Source organism: Triturus cristatus, chromosome 3_2 (assembly GCF_964204655.1).
Source record: "Triturus cristatus chromosome 3_2, aTriCri1.1, whole genome shotgun sequence".
Classification (NCBI taxonomy): Eukaryota; Metazoa; Chordata; class Amphibia; order Caudata; family Salamandridae; genus Triturus; species Triturus cristatus.
Window position 1 is genome coordinate 11,559,178 of NC_140584.1, and position 22,020 is coordinate 11,581,197.

General features: G+C 43.5%; 1 protein-coding gene across 3 annotated transcripts in view; it reads right to left on the minus strand.

Annotated features, from left to right (window-relative positions):
- Nucleotides 1–22,020, minus strand: part of LOC146856679 (receptor-interacting serine/threonine-protein kinase 3-like) — a 1,419,725-nt gene that overhangs the window by 596,629 nt on the left and 801,076 nt on the right. For all 3 annotated transcript variants that reach the window (XM_085647179.1, XM_085647180.1, XM_085647181.1), the window contains exon 6: nucleotides 6,064–6,164. In XM_085647179.1, the coding sequence (XP_085503305.1) occupies nucleotides 6,064–6,164 (101 nt within the window). The remainder of the gene's footprint in view (nucleotides 1–6,063; nucleotides 6,165–22,020) is intronic.

The following is a 22,020-nucleotide window of genomic DNA, read 5'->3' on the forward strand; positions in this document are numbered from 1 at the left end:
TTTTGCACATTATTGCTCCTTCCCTCCATCCATACTATTGAAGTTATGCAGGTTATCAATTCAGATGCAATTTTGACAAATACAACAATTTTTGACACCAAGCAGAAAATGCAGTGTTTTCTTCGTGACCAAAAACACGCGTCCATTGCTGTTTATTCATAAACGTTATATTTGTATATGATACACAGACTAAAACCTGAAGGATCGTAGAAGCAAACAACTATTCGATGGGTCGGAGTAGGTCAGGTTTTTCTCACTTTGCAAGATTCCTGTGATCTGAACATTCAAAAGGGAGTCAATCCTCACCACTGCCGCACTAAGTCAGTCCTCAAACAACATTGCGCGAGGAATTTACAAATACAGCTGCACAATCAGAGGTGGGGGTGCTTGTGAAATGTTAAGCCACATGCTGCTTGACCAAATTGTCTTAACCTACGCAAATATTAGAATTGAAATTTGTGGTTTATTAGAGGTGAGCGAGCCAACACATTAACAGGGAAAGCAAAGCCAAGGGTCGATGCACGAGCCAAGCCCTTAAAATATTTCCCAAGTATGTGACAAACCTCACATAAAAGATAATAAAGCCTCTTCAAAATGTAGACATGTATTTCCTTAACATGTGGAAGCTTTGAGCACATCGCCGTCCAGAGAGGTACTTATTAAAAGTGATAGTTTTTAAACATGAACTTAAAACCATTCCTATTCCCACTCACACCCCACCCGGGTGACAGTTCCGTTAGTGAACTAAGAGACAAGTTAGTAGTCATGTGGCTCACATTCTTTTAGATAGAGCAAGATTACAATCAATTTACATCAGACACAATATGTTTTTGTACAGCTCCTATTCTGAACTTGCATATTTGAAGGTGATTTCATATGTGTTAACGAAATAAAAAGAACAACAGTGAATAAAATATTTGCCTAGGATCACAAAATTAGGTTAAAGGGGAAGCCAGGTTTAATCAATGGTTTTCTGGTTTCACTTTCTAGAAATCAGTCACTAAATGGGTAATAATATAAGGAGCTTCTCAAGGTTTAGGGGGGAGGTAGTCGCCTCTAGAAATAGACAACTGTTAAAACAACCAGAAAAGAAGGGGAGAAGAGGGAAAGAGGAAAGGAATAAAAAAGAAGATCAAGAGAGGAAAGTGACGCAAAGAGCAAAGCAGAATAAGGTAAATCCCCTAGTTGAACAAAAAGAATACTGGAATCCATTAGAAAGATTAAAGAATAGTTAAAGAAATCTGATGCCAACATCGAATAGAAAGGAGGGGAAAGACACAGAAAAGAGGATAATTGCCCAGCTGGGATCTAGAAGCCCTAGGCGTAACAAGGTCCTTATGGGAAAAGATAAAGAAGACGTCCTGTCAAAGAGAAGAGAAACTGGATTAACAGGGGCCCCCTATGGTGTAAGGCAAGGATGTACCCCCGATTTATGGGTTCTCCTGGAACCTTCCGGACAGGGTAAAGGCGGGAAAATAGCTAGGAAATTAAACCCATTAAATCGTTCACAGCTCCTATTCTCCTTGTCAAAATGTGCAAGCCTCTGCAGCATTGGCACAGAGGACCTTAGAGAAGTAGGGTTTGTTATGAGTAGTAAAGGGGGGGGGAGTAACCAAGGTTCTCTTTTACTCTGCCTTGGTAAAAGCCGCAGTGGAAAAAGCAAAAAAGGAGCTGCAAAAGGAGGGGATTAGATTGGTAAGAATGGAGGAAATCCAGGGGCAGCACTTCCTTACGAATCATGCAGGATTAGGGTTACGGCAAGTAGGATTAATCAACTCAAGTTGGAATAAGAAGGAGGATCTTTCAATAACTATAACTGATAATGAGATTGCAGGATATGAAAGAGACATACTTACTGGAAATAGGTATTAATGCCCTAGCAACCCCAGAATTTAGGGAGTATGATGAGGAGGGATTCCTGAGCGAAATTAACTAGGAGCATGGGTCGTCACACAGTTTATCAATCCTATCGTGGAATATAAACTGATACAAGAAAATATCAATTCAAGATAATGCTGACAAATTCATCAAAAGTAACGATATTGTGTGCTTGCAGGAGACTTGGCTGTGTGATGATACCCTAGAAACCCTAGTTATAGAAGGATTCACCCAACACTCTAAAGCAGCAAAGAAAACACCTTGGGGAGGCCATCGGGGGGGGCAACTAACGCTGATCTCTACAAAAATAGCTAGGAAGGTCGAAAATGTGAAGCTAAACTGTGTTTGGGCACTAGGCTGTAGGGCTCTGCTACAGAAGTCAGATCCCTGTTATGAAGGAATATGCATTATAAATGTATATATACAGAAGAGAAAAGACCATGAATATAAGGAGAACCTGAGGAAGCTGAAAGAAGATATAGCGTTCGTAAGTGAAAATTATCAGAAGGATATATTATTGGTGCTAGGTGATTTTAATCATAGATTAGATCCCAGAAGGGTGGATAGCTGGCGCAAGGAACTACTAACATCTTAGAATAAGTGGCCAACTTCCCTAGAGGAGAGACCTCTCCACAGGATACAAAATGTTCTCAGTTGATGGGTTCATTAGGTATGGTATGTCTAAATGGGAGAATGGAGTTGGGTCGGCCAGCAAGTCGCACTTTTATGAAGGGCCAGCAACTTTGCCCAATAGATTATGTGTTCGCCCATGCTTTGCATTTTGGGCCAATCAAAAATTTTGAGGTGGTGAAAATGGAAGGCAGTGACCACTACCCTCTGAGGACAGAATTATATTTAGCAAGCAGTAAAAAGAGAGAAAGTGTTCTACAGGTACATGTGGTTTACCCTAAACGGCTGACAACCAGGATAACAGAGGAACACATTGAGAAATGAAAACAAACCCAGCTGACGATCCCGGTAGAAGAAATCCATTCTAGAAATGGAAGCATCTGGTTCAAAACCATTATAAGTAAGCTAGTGGACACTCTAAAGATAAAATGTAAACCAAGAAAGTCAGGGCTTGGAAGCCAGAGAGCTAATAAAAATATGCATGCCTGGTTTGATGATGAATGCCGAGTAGCAAAGGCTCAGATCAGGCAGAGGGAAAGAAGGCTAAGGGGTAGGTTTAATGTGGAAATAGCTCAGTCCCTCCAGTCACTCAGGGTAAGATATAAAACATTAATTAGAAATAAAATAAGAACTTATAAAGATAACTGCTGGGCAAATATGTTGGAGGTAATTGAAACCAGAGATGTAAAAGGTTTTTGGAAATTGGTCCAAGAAAGTGCGGGTAGAAAAGCAGGATCCCTAGACTGTTTGGTCCCTGAGGACGACTGGGTGGGTTACCTGGGAGAGATATATGGGAACTGGCCAATACAAGATAAGGCTGAGATGCCAGCTTGGCCACTGGTGAGGGACGACCTAAAAGAACAATTTTCTTCCAGTTATATAAAGAAAATAATAGCAAATTTGAACCTCACCCGTGCTGCTGGCCCAGACAATCTTCCAGCAGTAATAATAAAGACTAGACCAGAATGGTGGGCAGAGTTTTTCGCAAAGATGTACCAAGTGATCTTGGAGACAGGAATTGTACCAGAAAGTTGGAGGGGTGCAATTATAAGACCAATTCATAAGAAGGGCGATCGGAAATTACCGAAGAACTATAGGTTGATAAATCTCCTAGATGTAGGGGAGAAAGTTTTTGCAAAAGTCATTTTGGGACTACTTAAAGAGTGGACGGAGGAAAATCAGATTATTACCCCAGAACAGGGGGGGGTTTAAAGCGGGCCATTCCACAATTGACCATTGTTTTGCTCTCTGGTCCATAGCGTGGAAGTCGATCGAACAGCGGGGACATTTATTTTGTTGTTTTGTGGACTTCCGTGCAGCTTTTGATCTGGTGGACCGGGAGCTATTGTGGGAGGCCCTAATTAGCTATGGTATCCCAAAAGATTTGCTAAGTCTGGTTCAAATGCTCCACACAAAGAATTGGGCCCAGATAATTTTAGATGTGGATAGAAGTTTAACCAGGAAGATTGAGATTGGAAATGGTTAGCGGCAGGGATGCGTATTGGCCCCCCTGCTGTTTTCCTTGTTCTTGGCGAAATTCTGAACAGTGAATTAAAATGGGCAAAAGAGTCTAGAGCTATCATGACGAAACTATGTTGTACGATGAAGGTCAAATTGTGCCCCATCACTTATATGATTAATTGTGATAAGAAGATACTTAGGATGTTGGGGAACGAAATATCGCAGGCACAGGATCAAAACTACCTTGCGAATAACACCTCAGTACACTTTATGACTATGGCATGGAAAAATGAACAATGCTTTCTCTATGTTGACAGGTTACCCGATTGCCGTTTGCGAAGAGAGGTTTTAAGGGTAAGAATTGGGGTAAACCCGTGTTAGGTAAATAATGTGGTAAAAAGTTCAACGATTGATAAGATGGGAAGATGTATTTGCACTTTGGGCACTTCATGTGACTTGTTACATATTTTAATAGATTGCCAGAAGTTTTTTGATATTCGAATTATGCTTTTAAGACCGATTTTTAGGAAATATGAGATAAAATCTAGGGCCCAGGCTGTAACGTTGGGGACTGAAATGAGCCACCTAGACATTGCCGTTGCTATTGGGAAGTTCATGCAAAGAGTGAAGGCACTTCTTCTTAATGGTTTTAAATGAGTTTTAAGCCACCAAGAATTAATTAATTAATGGAGGGTGTATTAATTGTATGTGTTTTAAGATGTGTTTAGTGTATTTAAGGTTATGCAATTTTAGATGTATTTTAATTATATATGTAAGGTTTGAGGACCAATGGTCTAAATAAACGTAAATTGAACTGAACTGAACTGAACGGGTATCTATTTGTCTCTCTTTTACCACTACACAAAGCCACTCCACACAATTCTACAAGTAACGATTCCAATCCAACCCACATATTAACACTCCACACCACATAGATTCACTCAAAAAACAAAACGTTTAGGTAAAAAACATGGTCATTTACAACGTCAGTAGCTCTACATTGCAAATGCTTGTTATCTCGGGACAGATCTACCACACCTCCTTTGGTGCATTGCTTAAATTCCTATTTAAAGCCTGAACAGAAAACCGCCCTGAGCCAATACAACAGGATAAGCCCACTTGCTGTGATAGATCTTGCTGCACTAAAAGCCAAGCATCCCCAACATTTCAAACTGGCAGAATCCCTGGGCTAACGGAACCCATAGACCAAACTGAGGACTTAGCATTACACTGTGGGCAAAATTTAACAGGACTATGCTACATAACTGACCCCCCCCATTCGTCAACGTGAAACATATATGCACACTGCTGGTAAGATTGAAACAAAAACACAGCTTATGAAAGTCTTAATTCGTTTTTCTCCATTTAATTGTACAGCTAAAGCAATGTCGTGTTTGCCTATGTTTCAGTGTTAAACTTTATAGTTGCCTGCAAGTTATATCCAGAGTATAGTCATAGTAAATCCAAATCCAAGGGTGGAAAAAATATTCTAAGATGGCGTCTGTGTCACACCTGGCTTTACATGAAAAGTGCAAAAACAACAGTTGATGGACAGAATGCAGAACAATGTGCCTGTGCCTCATGGGAACAGTCCAGCCCAAACTGCCAAGCCAGGTCCTCCCTGGACTGAAAACAGGCATCCTAGGACCGGTTTCGGGGTTTCACACCTCTTCAGCCAGGATAGCTTGATTTCAGTGGCATGGAGGCGCAGGGTCAAGACTGATTTGCATATGGCTGGGTTCAAACTGGAATGGCATGGTGAGCAAAAAAACGATGGATTTAGGCCCAGATCTCTGTACTGGGGTGAATGTATGACATTGTTCTACATTCTGTCCATCAACTGTTGTTTTTGCATTTACATGAAAAGTGATCACGAATCATTGCAGTCACGCCCGAAGTTAAGAACACTTTGGAAAAGAAGCTGTAATATTCCAGACCCCACACCAGGAAGAAGAAGAGAGCATAGCATGTAATACATACTGCAAATAAAAATAATTACTTTGTCTCATGCAGCCCATCCAACCATTACGCCCGTCCCCCCTCACAGTAGCTTACTCATTCATTACCAACTCAGATCAAAGGTAGTATGCTTACCCCTTTGGCATTCTTCTTCAGCTGTTCTTGTACATATTGGACAGCAGAGTCAATCTTGTCTTCATAGACATCCCAAATTTTCTTGGTCACTGCAGTGCACTCTGGTGATAACAAATACACATAATTACTGATTTAATTATTTATTATAAAATAAACTAACAAAGCATTGGCAAAATGTGACAATCGCAAATTCTTGTAACAAATTAGTTACTTAAATACATACCCTCTATACTATCAACATAGTTTTTTAATTTTTTTAAATTCTGTTTATCATTTTTAACACATTCATAACATTGACACCACAGCATCACCATGTCATCTCCCTTTGCAGCTTCTTTCCCGTTCTTCAGATATCCCATCCGCCCACACATGCAGTCCCTGTGTTTTCTCGATGTGTTCTGGTTCTGCAATAGCATTTTCGCTCAAATATTCAACCAATTGGCTCCAGATGTCCCTCGGCCGTGAGGTCACCAGAAGTTCTTCAGCACAGATTCCCACCCCTAATTTGAGGATTTGGCTTAGTCCCTCCTGGTACTGGGCTAGGGTCGGTGCTATGAGTTGTTAAATTTCGCACCTCCTCCAAATCTGGGACCCTCCCGCCATTAGATGAACTAGGATCAGGTGTTTCTCCTATATGACTGAACCTTGGGTCCCGTAACGCACTGCCCCTTACCAATTGGGAGGACATTATAGAAAAATCTTTGGCCATTTTATCGATAACAGAACATTTTGTCAATAGGCCAGTAAGACAGGTGTTCAATGTCTCAACAATGTCCTTCGCAATACCCACCAATAGGGGCTCAATACGGGCTGAAAACAATGTCTCTAGCTGGTCTCCAAGGGTATCCTCCCGCACACGGGCTGTTGTTAAGTTACCCTCTACTTTCTTTCTCCTTCTCGGAACTTTGTTGGTAACCGGTCTTGACTGTGCAGGCTCGTATAAGGCAGGGACCTGAGTGTCATCGGGTGGGGTGGGGTTCGTAGTTGAAACAAGTATCGAGGTTAAGTTGGGCTGTTGGGAACACTCCTGCGGTACCTCCAATTCAGAGGGAGCATGTAGCACAGCATCAATGGGAAGAACGGGCAGTAGCGATGGGGTAGAGGGTAATCCCAACTCCAATTCAGCATTTGCTATTTCTTTTGTAAGCACACCCACCGCTGAGGAGAGGTACGAAATAAGGACTCAGACTGTCTCGGTACCTTGGCCTTCTTAGCTCCCACATCACTCGGCACAGTATGTTTGCGCTTACCCATTATAAGGTCTCAGGGGGCTGGCCCAGCCCTGCCTCCTCCTGCCCACGACTGCCACAGACTGCCCGCCCTTTGCCCGGGCTTCGCCCGGTGCCGTCCGTGCGCGTCCGCGACACGGAGGTAGCAGCTGATATTTAAGCGCCTCCGGGCGCGCTCAGGCAGTGAGTGGGCGGTACTGTCCGCTGTGCAGGCTGGGAGCTGTAGTCTCCCCCCACGGCAGCCGTGCGATGTAACCAGCAGCGGCAGCAGGGGAGAACTCACAGCGTCAGGGCCCCAGCAGGAAGGATGTCGTCCGCTTCAGGGTGCGTCCCAATCTGGCCCCAAGCAGTGAACAAAAGAAGTCCCGTATCTTGTAGCCACTTTTTACGTTTAAGGGCTGATCTTTTCCCCCAGTTCATGGCTACTCACCTTTTGGCCATCAATAGCGCTATCGCTATAAATGTACGTATCCTCGCTCCCATCTTCAGCAGCAAGCCTAGCAGGCACACATGTGGACTTCATTGCATCTCCTCTGACGTCATAGTTCTTAAGTCCATAAACCATTGCCCAAAAACTCTTAATAAGTACACACTCCAATGCCATATGCACAATATCCGCCCCACCTATCCCACATCTCTTACATTTGTCAATGTCTCTAAGAACATGCTTGCGAAGTCTAACTGGTTTATAGTACATTTTTTGTACATATGTAAAAGGAATAATACATACATTACAGTTAGACGTTACCAGCTCAGTAAAACCACAAGTCTTCCACTCCGCCAGTGTAATCCGAGGTACTAGAACGTCATTCCACCCTTCGAGGGCTTTAATGGGGGTATGCTGTCTCTCCTCCAGCACTGCCTTTTATAACTTAGTTACTAACTGGCACCGTGTGGGGCTGGCCAGAAGTACCTGAAATGTATGGAGCTCTGGGGGTTCCTCTGGAAACAAAAGATATAGTTCCTGCATAGCCGCCCGAAGTCTTTAATATTAAATGTAAATAGTGGCGTTTTGTTCTGTATATAATTTAAATATTCAAGTGTTATGAATTTCCTGTCTTGGTAGACATCGCTCATCTTGCCTATACCTGCTTTTTCTACTACCTTAAGTGCTCCCTGTTCCTGTGTTACCGATAGGGCAGGGTGGTGTCCTAGTGGAAGAGACGGAGCATACAGTGGGAGTTTTTTTAGCTTTTGCATCTAGGTTCTGCCACTCAGATGTGGTGCAGTGTATCGTGTTTATTTCAGTACGCTGTATACCTATTCTTTTGTGTGGTAGTATGTGCCGCAGTGGTATGGGGTAAACATCCTCATCTTCTGCCACTAAGTCTGGTGTACATATAGAGGGTTATACCAAAGGGCGCAAATTGCACCTGTGCGCTGAGACAGTATAGATACAGGCCTGGTACCCTTAAACAACCCTGTTGGTATGGCATAGTCATCACCTCCCATTTAATGCAAGGTTTTTTTCCTGCCCATATTAGCTTCAACAGGTGAGTGCGTAATGTATTAAAAAGGGCATTAGGTAATGCAATAAACATATTAGTAAACAGATATAGAAAGTGCAGGAGTACTATCATTTTTATGAGAGCTATCTTGTCCGCTAGTGACAGCGGCATTCTGATCCATCTTGTGATTTGGGTCCCCAGTTTTGTGATTGCCCTACCATAGTTTTGCCATATGACAAACTCTGCTTCTCTGTGTAACCATATTCCCAGATATTTTACTAGGTCCGTGGACAATTCTAAGGTGTAATTAAATGCATATGGTATTGCCTTCAATGTGAGGGGTAATATTGTAGATTTCGACCAGTTTATGCTAAGCCCTGGGTGTTGCTCAAAGCGGATATATTCCCGCAGTATTGGGGCGAACTGTGTTTACGGGTCCCTGACATAAAGGACCATTTTGTCTGCATATAATGAGATATTTATTGGTCTCTGTCTGAAGCGTAGTGCCGAAGTTGCATGTGTTTAGAAGAATAAGGGAGAATAAAAGAGGGGACAGGGGACAACCCTGCCTGGTTTCCCTATGAATAATGAGCGTATCGGATATATACCCATTAAGTGTACTCTTGCTTCAGGAAAGGTATGTATTAGGACTATCCATCTCCGAAAATCGTAAGGGAGTCCCATTCGTTGTAACTGGAACATTTATTTCCCTTCTAGGGAGTCAAATGCTTTGGGGCACCGCATAACAACGCCGCAGCCTTGAGACCTGAATTTAATTGAAATAGCGCAAATATCATACCTAGATTATGTATTATGGACCTAGTCGGTATAAACTCTGAATGTTCCGGAAGAATCATGGTAGTCAGTAAGGGTTGTTGTCTAGTGGCTAATACTTTTGTGAGGATCTTAGCACCTATATTGATGAGGGTCAGTGGGCGATATGATTTGCAGTTCTTCAGTGGCTTGTCCTGCTTTAATAATGCCTCACGAAGTGTGGTGGGAAGGTTGCCCTTAACAAAGGCCTCCTTGTAGATTTCGAGATTATGAGGTGTAAACAAGTCCGCAAATTCTTTATAGAATTCACTAGTTACTCCATCTGGACCTGGAGCTTTCTATTTCGGCAATTTGCATATGGCCTTTCGTTTCTCTGCTTCTTCTTTAGGTTGGTTGAGATATGCCCTCAGCCCATTTGATAGCCATGGGAGCATTATGTCCAAGAGACAATCATCTAAACCCCAGTCGTTAATTTTTCTGGGGAAGCATAGTTTTTCATAAAAGTTCCTAAATTGTGCCAATATCCCAGTTGAGTCATTGTGATCTACCCCATCTGTAATCTTAATCGTAGGGTTTGTCTCTTAGTCAATGTTTTTCTAGTGACCAGGTTATGTCCTAGTCTTCCCCCTTCTCCATACGCCCTTAAGACATGGCGCCTGGCCATATACTGCACCTCCCTTTGTGCCAGGTCATTATATTCTGATACCCGTTCTCTTATTTCTGCCAGGATATCTTGGCCTGATTTAGAGTCATACTCATTTTCTAATTCCTTTCTAGTGTCTTCTATATAATTAAGTTGTCTAGTTATATATTTTAATATACCCACACTCATGCTAATACAGATACCCCTGTTGTGGCCTTGAATGCCTCCCATAACGTACTTTCGTCTGTTATGGAGCCCTTATTTATGCCAAAGTAGTTTATAATGGCTTGCCATATTGTACTCTTTTATACCGGGTCCAATAGAGCATCTGCCCTGAACCTCCACACTAATTGCCCTGGTGTATATGATGGTATCTTTATTATAAATGCCATCTGGGTACGGTCAGATAGGGTTCTCCCCAAGTGTCTCACTTTTGTCAGCCATGCATTAACCCCCCCCCCCATCACAAGCCTGTAATCTAGGCAGGACCATGTTCCATGAGCAGATGATGTGTGAGGGCCCTCCAGTCGTTCTGGGTTTCGGATTCTCCTTGTGTCTACCATATTAAATTCTTCCAGCCCCTCTCTTATAAGTAGGATAAAGTGCCTGCTCTGTACTCCTTGTGAAGTTGACGTATCTTTGAATTGATCAAGGTATGTGTTCAGATCCCCTCCCCATAGAATTGCCAGTGGAAAAGAGGAGAGCATGTTCCATATGCCTATGTAGAATTTAGGGTCATCTGTGTTCGGACCATAAACATTCACTAGTGTAATTAACATACTGCATAAACTACCTTGGAGTATGGCATATCGATCCTGGTCATCTGTTCCAGTGCAAATGGAGTGCCTTTTTTAACTAAAGTCAGCACACCCCTCGCGAAGGCTGAATAAGAGGAGGCCAGATTAATCTGTGCCCACTGTGTGCCCACCTGCGCCTCCATCCTCTTCGTCAGGTGTATCTCTTGTAGGACCGCAATGTTAACGTGATGGTGAGTGAGATAGGCTATTACCTGTAATATCTTCCTGAGGTCATTTAACCCACTCACATTCCATGCTATAAGATATATATTATCAGGTTTCCATGGTCTGTCTGTAACCATCAGGGTGTATCTTTTGTAATTGAGCTGTTAGCAATGTGATCATGTATGTATCTGTTGCTTCTAGTGTCAGTGAACTGCTATGGTACCATGCAAAACTTAACTTTCCCCCGTACCAGCCCCTCCCAATTTAGCATCCCAATTGTGCCAAAGACACAGTTCCATAGAAACTCAAACACACTGATTGCAACAACACCAACTGTACTAATACTCTCAGTGTACTTATCAGAACAGTCAGGGTACACCCTCAAGGGGGCTGACAGGTACTCAGTTTCCTCCGTTTGAGCGGAGGTTGTCGGGCATTTCAGTTTGCCAATGATCGTTAGCAGTGGCAGGAGCTGGAGCCTCCTCCCAGGGCATCTTTTTGCGCATTTCGTCGCATGGTAAAATCTGTTATCTGTCCCTGGACCATCAGTTCAAGTTCCATAGCTGCTTTCGTTGCCGTCATCCTCTTCATCTGTTGCTCGTTGATTGCATTTTTTACATGTTATAGACTTCAGGAAGTCTTTGGTTGCCCTTGGCCTTGTGCAGATCTTTTGTTTGACTTTGTAATCAATGCACAATTGTGCCGGATATAACATGGCATACGATTTATCTACTTTTTGAAGTAGTCGCTTTATTGGTAGGTATTCCCTTCTTGAGCTTGTTCGGCCACAGTAAAATACAGGAAGAAAGGTATCCTTGGTAACTAAGATCCGATCCTTCTTTTCTCACACTAGGTGAAACACTGTGTCTCGGTCACTGTATTTGAGTAGTTTTGCGATAATGGGACACGGAGTAGCCCCCAGGGGAGGCCATACCATCAAGGATCTGAGGGCTCACTCAACTATTACGTTATTAGATATGTTCTCTTGTCCAAAGAGAGTAGCAATCATCTGTTCTACAAATAGCTCCATTCGCCCTGTGTAAGTTATTGCACAACGGGCGAGCTTCCAAATCCTCATTCTTCGCTTGCATTAACGCTAGTAGCTTTTCCATGTCAGATTATTTTTTTTATACTTTATGTATCTCATCTTCCACAGCTGAGAATCGTTGCTGAGCCTCCGTTAGCCTGGATGTATGCTTATCCAGTTTTGCAGAGATGCTGTCTATTCGCAGATATAGAGAGTCTATTTTGCCATTTGTTGATTGAAGGCTCTGTTGCATGGCTTGCAGCATTGATTCAAGTGCTGTTGCCCCCTGCACTTCAGTTTACTGATCAGAATCTCTTTGTGAATCTTGCGTTGCTCTGGCAGTTTTTTTCACGTCAAATGTGAGGCGAGTTTGCCTTATATCTGTCTATCGCTTTGCCCCCGTAGGTCAACCGCTGTGTCTCAGTAGGCAATCCTAGTTTCAGAGCCCCTTCAATAGCTTCAGATCGGTGTGATACCCTCAGCCCGCCCACCTCAGCGCACCGGTAATAATTCCGCCAACAGATGAGCCCTGGGCCGTGCCTCCAATATGGCTCCCTGCTCCTGCAGTGCAATAGAGGTGATACGCAGCCCTGTGCATGGATCTCATAGCGGATCACTTTAACTGCAGTGCGGCGGTTGTCTAGTCCTCACAGCTCCAGCCGCAGGCGGGACAGGTCTCTGCCAATGGGCTCCAGAGCCTGGATATGCTCTCCTAGGGTTGCTCAACGCACCCTCCGAGGCGGCCCACGGCCGTAGTCACTGCAATGCACCTTGCTGGGCTCATCCCACTGGGAAGGTGATCACCCGTGGCTTACCGTCCCCACTACAAGTGAGGGGCACACCGTGGCTTACCCTTGGCAACCCCGGCCTGGGACCTCATCCCAACTCTCCTGCGGGGTCTTCAATGTCGTCAAAGGTCACCCCATTCACTGGCCGTAGCTCAAACGGTACCTTCTTTGTTCTTTGCTTCGCTGCAACAGCACTGTGATGGCTCAGTGGTTTAATTATTCCATGGGAGACGTGGCCTAGCTTCCTTCCGCCTCTGTTCCTCTCGGTCTTGGTAGTCCAGTCGGTCCGTTTGGCTGCATAGATTGTGTCAAATTTTGGCTCCTGAGCGCCTGCCTTCTCAGCCCCTGAACACCAGGATTAATTCACTACATGTGTGTTATGGGATGTCAGGATGCAGGTCGGATTCTTTGCCATGCAGGCAGAGCAGCACTAAAATGCAGCCATCTTGCAGTGGGCTCTCTAGCTCTCATTGGATACGCAACATGGCAGTGTGCTAGATACAACACCAGTGACAAAGCTAGACTTAGTACTTGGTCCACCAATGGAAAAAAGGCTCTTTCCCAGCAGTAGAGAGAAGAGCTGCAGAAGTGCTAGACTTGCAATTGCCTGCTCTGGAAACCACAGCGAATTTATTGACTGAAAATCTTCAAACAGGTCCAAGTTCATCTGAACCACTGTACAATTGCTTTGAGCCATGTGGAGGCCCTCTGGTCTGGCGACCTGTGGCTAGATACAAAGACAGCCCCTGGTTACCCTAACTTTTTGATGAGACAAAAACTACCTGAAACCCTTGTGGTGCAGGCATCCACAAGCAAGGTCAATCTAAATGCTTATCATTGGCACCCACCAGATAGGAAGTTGAAATGTATCAGTGCCTTCGGAAAGAATATATTTTCATCACCTATTCTGTTTTTCCAGACGGAAACCCGTCACAAATGCATAAAAGTAGGAACCTGCAAAAGTGAGATAAAGAAGGAGATAGTGTCTGGTAGTGGAACAAAGAGGGTTGAGGTGAATTTAAGAATACACAGATTTGGTATATGGTGTGTTTATATTTACTTTAATTGCACCGGTCGCAGGCTTCTGAGCAGAGCTTTGGGTACTGGCACTCATTCATTTACAAATTATGGACTGGTGATGGCTGAATGAATGTTGGCAGTGTCATCTTCCTTTTTATGCCTCTCATGGTCTCCACCGACCCAAATGGGGCAGGAGAATGCAGGTAGTGCTGTTAGAGCACCAGCCCCAAATTCTACTCTCAGCACTAGTTTTTCTAGACCTATTCTCACAGTGGAAACAGGCTGCACAGTTCAGTAACAAATCTCCACACATGTAAGATAGGAGAGCCCAGCTTTGGCAGGAAAGAGATGGGAAGGCATAGTAGGTGGTGGATATAGGTGGCAGAAGGCCATATATGAATTATATTAAGGCGTCTGTGGGATAGTCTTGTTATTAAGGCTTATGAGGGGGAGGTTAAATGTAGTGACTGAAAACAGGGGCAGATAACTTGCATTGCAATATATACCATACCATTTTAGATGAGTAATACTTGAATAACAGGGATGTTTTTCTGCTCGGCATTCTGAGTGATATCATAGGCAACTTAAGCTTTGCGCTCATTGTCTATTTGACGTCACTGAGAATATCTTTGTGGAAAAGATCCCCATTATCTACTGCCCAAATACAATTCTATATATTATTAATAGTAGTAGTAGTGTTATTACTGACAAAGATAACAACAGCACTAATAATATTAAAAATAATATAAATGTGGTGTTACAACTACAGATTTTGCCTCATTTGCATTCTATTTTTACTCTTGGAACTTTAGTTTGCATGAATTTAATCCATAGATTGAGGTGGTTGCGGAACATGTTGCATACAATTTGAGAATATATATTCACACATTAAAGATTACATAAGGGTCGGCAGATGTTTGTGAGTGTACCATAGAGGGATTGACATTAGTATAGTATATACATATTAAAAATATTGCCAGTCGAAAGAGTGCAAAAGTTAAACACATAATACACATCTACATGGTTTGATACAAATTGATGGTTGAGTTTTCTTCAGTTTTCAGAGAGTGGAAACAGCAGAGAAGTAGAAATAAGTGAGTGGGAGATGATTTCAGAAGTGTAGAGTTTTGAGAGGATGGACAGTGACATTCAAAAGTTTACAGCAGTGGGGGAGGGTCCTCAATGTGAATTCAAAGGAGAAGGCACAGGTTTTTCTTTTTTGAAGAAAGGTTTGGCTCTGGAGTGTATGCACTGTAATTTGAATTTTATGTAACCAATGACGAAGACCTGGTTAATCTTGGGATTAATATGGTCAAATTTGGGTTTCCAGCAATAAAGGAAAGGCAGACTTGTGCAGTTTGAGGGTCAAGTCAGAGACCAGTGAATAGGACAATCCATCTTTCAATATGAGTTGAGTGTTACACTAAAGCCTGATTTGGCACTAAGATGTCTAGGCTTTTTTGTTGAGGAGGTGTGTGAGGCATGTAAAGCAAGGTCTGGGGCCAACAGTTTTGAGGCAAAAAAGATGGATACTTCGCTGATAAGATTGCAAAAGGTTGTGGTGGCCAATGTACGTTTGGAGCTGAGGAGCACCCACTTTTTTAAGGACTGTGCTCAGGAATGGGAAGTGTATAATGGTAGCATTAGTATGTACGATCAACTTTTTTAAGGTCTTTACCAATGGAAGAAATTCCCTAATTTGTATGGCAGAGGGGGAACCTACCTGTTCGCATGGAGGAATTGACAATGTTATGGTAAGTGGAGATACTAGAAGCTGGGGGGACTTGATGAAAGAAAGTATGTCATCATTGTAGATTGTAACTTTCATGAATTGTGGAGTAGTGGTTAGGTAACTAATTAATTAGCGCCAAGGCAGAAATCTATGGTGAGATGTTTTGTGATGTTGAAGATGGATGGTTTGGTGAGGTCTAGTTGTTGTGGCTGGTTTCAATTCTGTCGATGAGGATGTAAACACATTTACAAATAAAACCCAGTTAATATAAAATTGAAAAATTACTATCATTGGAGCTTATACCTCAGAACTAGTGTGTCAATGTTGGAAAATTAATTTACACATGCCTTTAAGGAAAGAACGTCAATTCTTGCAGTAACCTAGTATGCCGCTCTTGGGAACCAAGCACTCTAGCTGTGAGTAAAGAGTCACTGAAGAAAGTAATTTTCACAGAGTATATTATGTTAAATATACTCCTTCCTAAATGCCATCTTTAATCCAGACCCTTACCTACCAACAGAAAATACTTTTTTTCAATTTTAGTTGATTACAATTTGTTAGACCTGGCACCATTGGCGTGGGTCTCCCTTCCATTTTTTTGCTGTTGCCTCCTGTGTTTTTGCTATATGTTTTGCTGGTCTAGATGCTTTGGGCACTGTGCCACTGCTATTCAGTGCCACAGTGCAAGTGCTCGCTATTGTAAAGTGTTGTATTGGATTAGTGACTCCATGATTGGTTTATTTGATTTACTTATCAGACCCTAGTACAGTGCACTATGTGTGCCCAGAGCATGTAAATCAAATGCTGCTGGTGGGATTGCAGCTCTGGTTGTGCCACCCGCAGAAGCAGATAGTAAAGTGTGTCTAAGGCCTGCCATTGCAGAGCCTGTGTGCAGTATGTGACTGCCATGTCGACTTGGCAAGTGCACCCACTTGCCAGTCCGTAAACCTTCCCTTTTCTACATATTAGTCACCCCTAAGGTAGGGCCAAGGGCAGGGTGCATAGTATGTAAAAGGTAGGACATGCCCTGATGTGTGTGACATGTCCTGATAGTGAATTACAGCCAATTTCGTTTTTCACTATTGCAAGGCTACCTGTTCCCATAGGCCAGAATGGGCAGTTTGATTATAACATCTTATATTCCTAACTGACTCAGGAAACTAGGTAGAAATTCAAGTTTAGTATGTCAGGACACCGCCTTGGTAAACACTGACGGCATCGTTATGGAGGGGCAACCAGGAAGTATCGAACCCTACGGAAACTACATTTCCCATGAAGCCTAGCGGCGTTGCGTCTCACGTGACCGCCGCTACGCACAGAACCGGATATAGGCGTTCGACTCCGATCCAGCGTTGCCGATGATTATCGTCCCGGATGGCGTTCCGAGATATGCAAGTTCCTGAGGAATACTCCGTGGTTTGAGACCACCTCGCTGCGACACGGTACCGTGAGTACACGCAACTCTGGTTGTGGATGAGGTGTGGGGACCGGGCTTTTCGCTTGTTCCTCTGTTGGGGAGACAGCCGCCAGGCGTCTCATGCAGAGGAACTGATTTGAGCCCCGTTGACCTCCTCTGTATACCTTTGCTTCTTTTGGCTCTGGCGCTTTGCTCGTTCCTCTGTTGGGGAGACTGCCGCCCGGCGTCTCGTGCAGAGGAACTGATTTCGTATCATTGCCTGTTTTGTGAGTTTCTGGCCTGCTCTCACTCGGACGCTTCGCTCGTTCCTCTGTTGGGGAGACTGCCGTCGGGCGTCTCGTGCAGAGGAGCGTGACAGCGCTTGAGAGCTCTTTGGTGATTCTTTTCTCTGTTGGCGAGCCGGAACCCTGGTGGCTCTTGCAGAGAAAAGACAAAAGGGATAAGGCTATCCCTAAACACTCATTTGCACATTCATCCCAGTGTATCAGGTTGGGATTTGAACATAGCCTCTAACAATCCAGAACCAATACTTGGGAGACTGTAGAGTGACCTGATCACTCTCCTCGGTATGGTTGTGTTGGTTCAGAACTGAGGGGCCCGCTGCTCACTCTGCATATAGGGTTTTCCAGACTTTCCAGGATAACTCTGGCAGGATGATTCACCCGAGGGATTGAAGAGCTGCATCGTGGGCTAAGAAAGCCGTTATCACAGCTTAATTGGGTGGTATCTGTTTCGAGAAGAGAATGTGCAGTAGCAGTGAAGAAACTTTGTGTTGAGTTTGTTTATTATGTTTCATTTTCACTAGGAGAGAGAGTCCTTGGAGGGTGTGACAGTAGCCGCTGGTTTGCACTACCCACATAGCCGTCCTCGCCTCTGGGTAGGTTGAGAGGGAAGGGGACCAATCCTAGTGAACTGCCGTAACGGACCCAACACCTATGTACTCTGTTTACGGTTTACTCTCTTTTCTATCCCTTGCGTTGGGTCGGACGTGTGCACTCACCCTCATCTCTCTTCAAGTCTCAGCCTTCAACCTTTTGTTTCAGGTAGGGGGAATAGTTCCATTGAGGATATCACAAACTAGGTGGAGTGTGCGTGGAAGTGGGGTATGGTGAATGAACAGCAGGGACTAATTTGTTGTTCTTGTGTTTCCTCAGGTCTCCCTCCCTGCAGTCCCCATCCTTTCCTTCCCCCACTTAACTATCTCACTAGTCTGAGTACATTGCTCTTCGGACTTGGGGCAGTTGAGAGGTGGACCTCTTTGAGCATCGGCATAATCCCGAGGACTTCGTACGGCGAACCTGACATAGTATGCCTGAACTCAGAATGATCAAATACATCTTTTGGTAAAGTTGGTTTTAACATTCTGTGTTTGAAAATACCACTTTTAGAAAGTAGGTATTTTCTTGCATAACCATCCAAGCCTGCCTCTGCTAGGTTGTGTATTCCATGTCTGGTTTGGGAGTGATAGGGGCTGGGGTGGCTCCAGGAGACAGGGTGAGTTAGCACAAGGCTAAATAGACCTATCTGCATGAGGAGTGGTGGGAGGACTAGCACCAAGGCCTGAATAGGGCTGTGTCTGCCTTCCACAATGCCGGCTCCACCTCCTGTGGTGCGTCCGATGACCCTGGCCCACACTGTCAAAGGAAAGAAGGGGTTCTGTAAACAAAGTAATCCAGGACTGCACAGAACTGGTTTCCACTAGGTACAGACACTCTCTGTCTTCAGAGACAAAGGAGTTTGGTGTATAAAAGGGGGGATCCAGACCCCACAATTTTAGATCACTTCTGGGAATCAAGACGACCCTTTGCCAAGGAGAAGAACCAAGGAAGCTGAAGGAGGAGACTGCCCCTGTGCTGTGCTGTTGGGGTTGGCCTGCAGTGGTTACTTTATTGCCAAGGAAAGGAGAAAAGGAACTTTGTGTGTACTTTTGCAATCTTGAAGAAGAATCTCCAAGGGCTTGAACTGTGCTTGCCTCCTGCCCGAAGTGTCAGGGATACAAGACTTCACCCCCAGCTCCCCTGAGTTCCCTTGCAGTGGCATTCTGCCTGCAGAGAGGTGCCTACTGTTGTTTGGGCCCTCTGAGAAGGCTGTGAGTTGCTGGAAGCATGACACAACTAGGAGAAGAGTGTCTCCGTCGCAGCAGTTGCTGTCACATCGGCGAAGAAGCGTGCCGCTGCTGCAGCTGTTCACCTTGCATCATTGACGAAGCACATTGCATCACCGGAGAAGCGTGTCGCCACCGCAGAGGTTGCCGTCGCATCACCGGAGAAGCGTGTTGCAGGGCCTGTCGCGGCTCAGAAGTTACAGAGTTCACCGCACAGCCGTCGGGCGTGCCCGCATCACATCCAACATTGTCGCATGGCATCGAGACACCATTTTCTCGCATCGCACCAGATTGTCGCATCGCATCGAGGTGCCATCTTGTCGCATCGCACCGGATCACAGTAAGGAACCGACGCATCACCTCCTCTCCGGTAAGGAAGCAACGCATCACCTCCCCTGCGCTGCAATAAGGAACCGACGCATCAACTCCCCCGAAGCAAGGAACCGACGCATCACCTTCCCTGCGAACCTTTTGTTTGTATTGCATGACGTATCCAATGTACTTTGAGAGTAAAGTGTTGCATTTACCATCTACATTGAACTAAGCTATTTCTACCATTTTAGAGACTACTTTTGATTACAGTATTGTGGATTTTTGTTGTTTGGTCTTGTGTTAAGTCTAGTAAAGATTACTTTTTTTTCTAAACTGGTGTGGTGTCTATTTGTAGTGTTTTCAGTGTATTACTGTATGTGTTCACAAATGCTTTACACACTGCCTCTGAGATAAGTCTGTCTGCTCCATGTCAAGCTACCAAGGGGGTGAGCAGGGGTTATTTTAGGAGTGAACCTCCTTACCCTGACTAGAAGCATGGGTCCCTATTTGGTCAAAGGTACCTACCTCTGCCAACTAGAGACCTCCAGTTCTGACACAATTAATTTGAAATATGGTAATTTTTTACAATATTGTACCATTACCATAGCCTGGATCTTAATCCTAATCCTAGGCACAAACCAAGTATAGTTATTTTAGAAAATATTTTGATATCAGTTATTTAAGTGTTATTTCAATGAGGTTTGATTGGAGTAAATGAAATTGAGGTAAATAGACATGATTAAATTATTTCAATCCAGTTTTACAGTGCATTGGCGCCTAATGTAATGGTAGACAAGTTACTGTTGTTGTAAAGACAAATTTGATGGGATAATGATCGGAGGCAATAATGTTGGAGAGTAAAAGAAACATACCGTACTCCAACAGGGCGGAGCATGCAGTTGACCATTGTAATGTTTGATTCTTTTGACAGTCGAAAAGTTAATAATGAGTGTTTGTGTAAATGGTTATCATGTTTGAATAGTTCTTGTGGGCATGAACATATACCTCACCAACTTGTAGTTTATTAAACAACACACCATTAATTTATTGCAACTTAGTAAAGCCCATCAAGGCCTTTTATCACTGCCAGCCTACAGTTTCATTTAATTATTTGACACTTAAGGCCCTCTCTAGCGGTGTAGACAAACCTTGTACCACAGCACTGTCAGTCAGTCAAAAGATACTTTATTCGGTGCATAGCAAAAACCATAAAAGCATAATACATCGAAGACAAAACCATTTATAAAAAACATACATTATAAATATCATTTAAGAAAAAACAATACAAACATATTAAAAATAGAAGCAAAAACACTCGATCAGAATTCATGAGTTTCCCATTCTCTGCACTACAGCCAAATTATTTTTTTTCCTCAGTCTCATTGATATTGCCAAAAAATTAGCTACATTAAATATCTCCCAGGTAGTACCCAACAGCTGGAGATACAAGAGAGCAGGTTTAACTTGTCTGAAACCTTTATCTTTAATAAGAGGGATGATAAACTTTTTACGAATAGGACACAAATGTTTACAAAAAAAGATAAAGTGCGCAGTGTCTTTAATGGAGAATCTATCACAGGAACAAATCTCCAAATCCATCTCCTTCGTCCACCCTGGGCGTTCGGTGATCAGGAGATGGAATTTGTTCAGTCTAAACTTAGTCAATAAATAACGATGATTCATATTATTGACAATGCCCAAGTAGGGTTCAATACCGCTAGAAGTAATTAACAACTGGTGAGCCCTTACTGATGGTTTAAGTAGTTCCTTTTCTTCTCTTGCTAAAATGACCAACTGCTTGTATGTGTCTTTCACCCATTTCACATCCCCCTTTAATAAATTATTTGGGTGATCAAACAATTCAGGACGACCCATTTCTCTGGTTAGTTTCTTAACATAGTTCAACCAGGGGATAGCATTACCATACTCAAGGGATACACAATCCCTGAGAATCTCATGATTCAACTCTAGTTCAGGGTTTAACCATATTGAGATCCATTTCAATAGCGGAGCTAGAGCTATGCGATCTACTAGATATTCTATCCCACATTCTTGGTGAACAATATATCCAGAGGTTGACTGAGGAACGGATAAGATAGATTTTAAAAACTTGTCCTCTGCCACCTGCAACGCCTTTACGTTTTTAAACCCCCACAGGTCAGCTCCATACATGGCTATTGAGGTACATTTAGCAGCATAAATTTTCAACACGGCCTGTAAGGGCTTCACCCCCAGTTTACGCGCAAAGTCCAAAACAGCCAAAATAGACCTAGCAAAGGCATTGCGTTTAGCAACTAGTTGGGGCAACCAGGTGGACTTATCATCAAAAATAACCCCCAGATATGGAAATCTTGTAACCCTGGATAGAACATTCCCTTCACAGTGCATAGTCTTAACTCTTTTGGACTTACTGCCCACAATCATTACATGGGATTTTGAGAAATTCACACTTAAATCCAGTGTTTTCATAAAATTAGCAAATAGATTTAAAAGACGTTGCA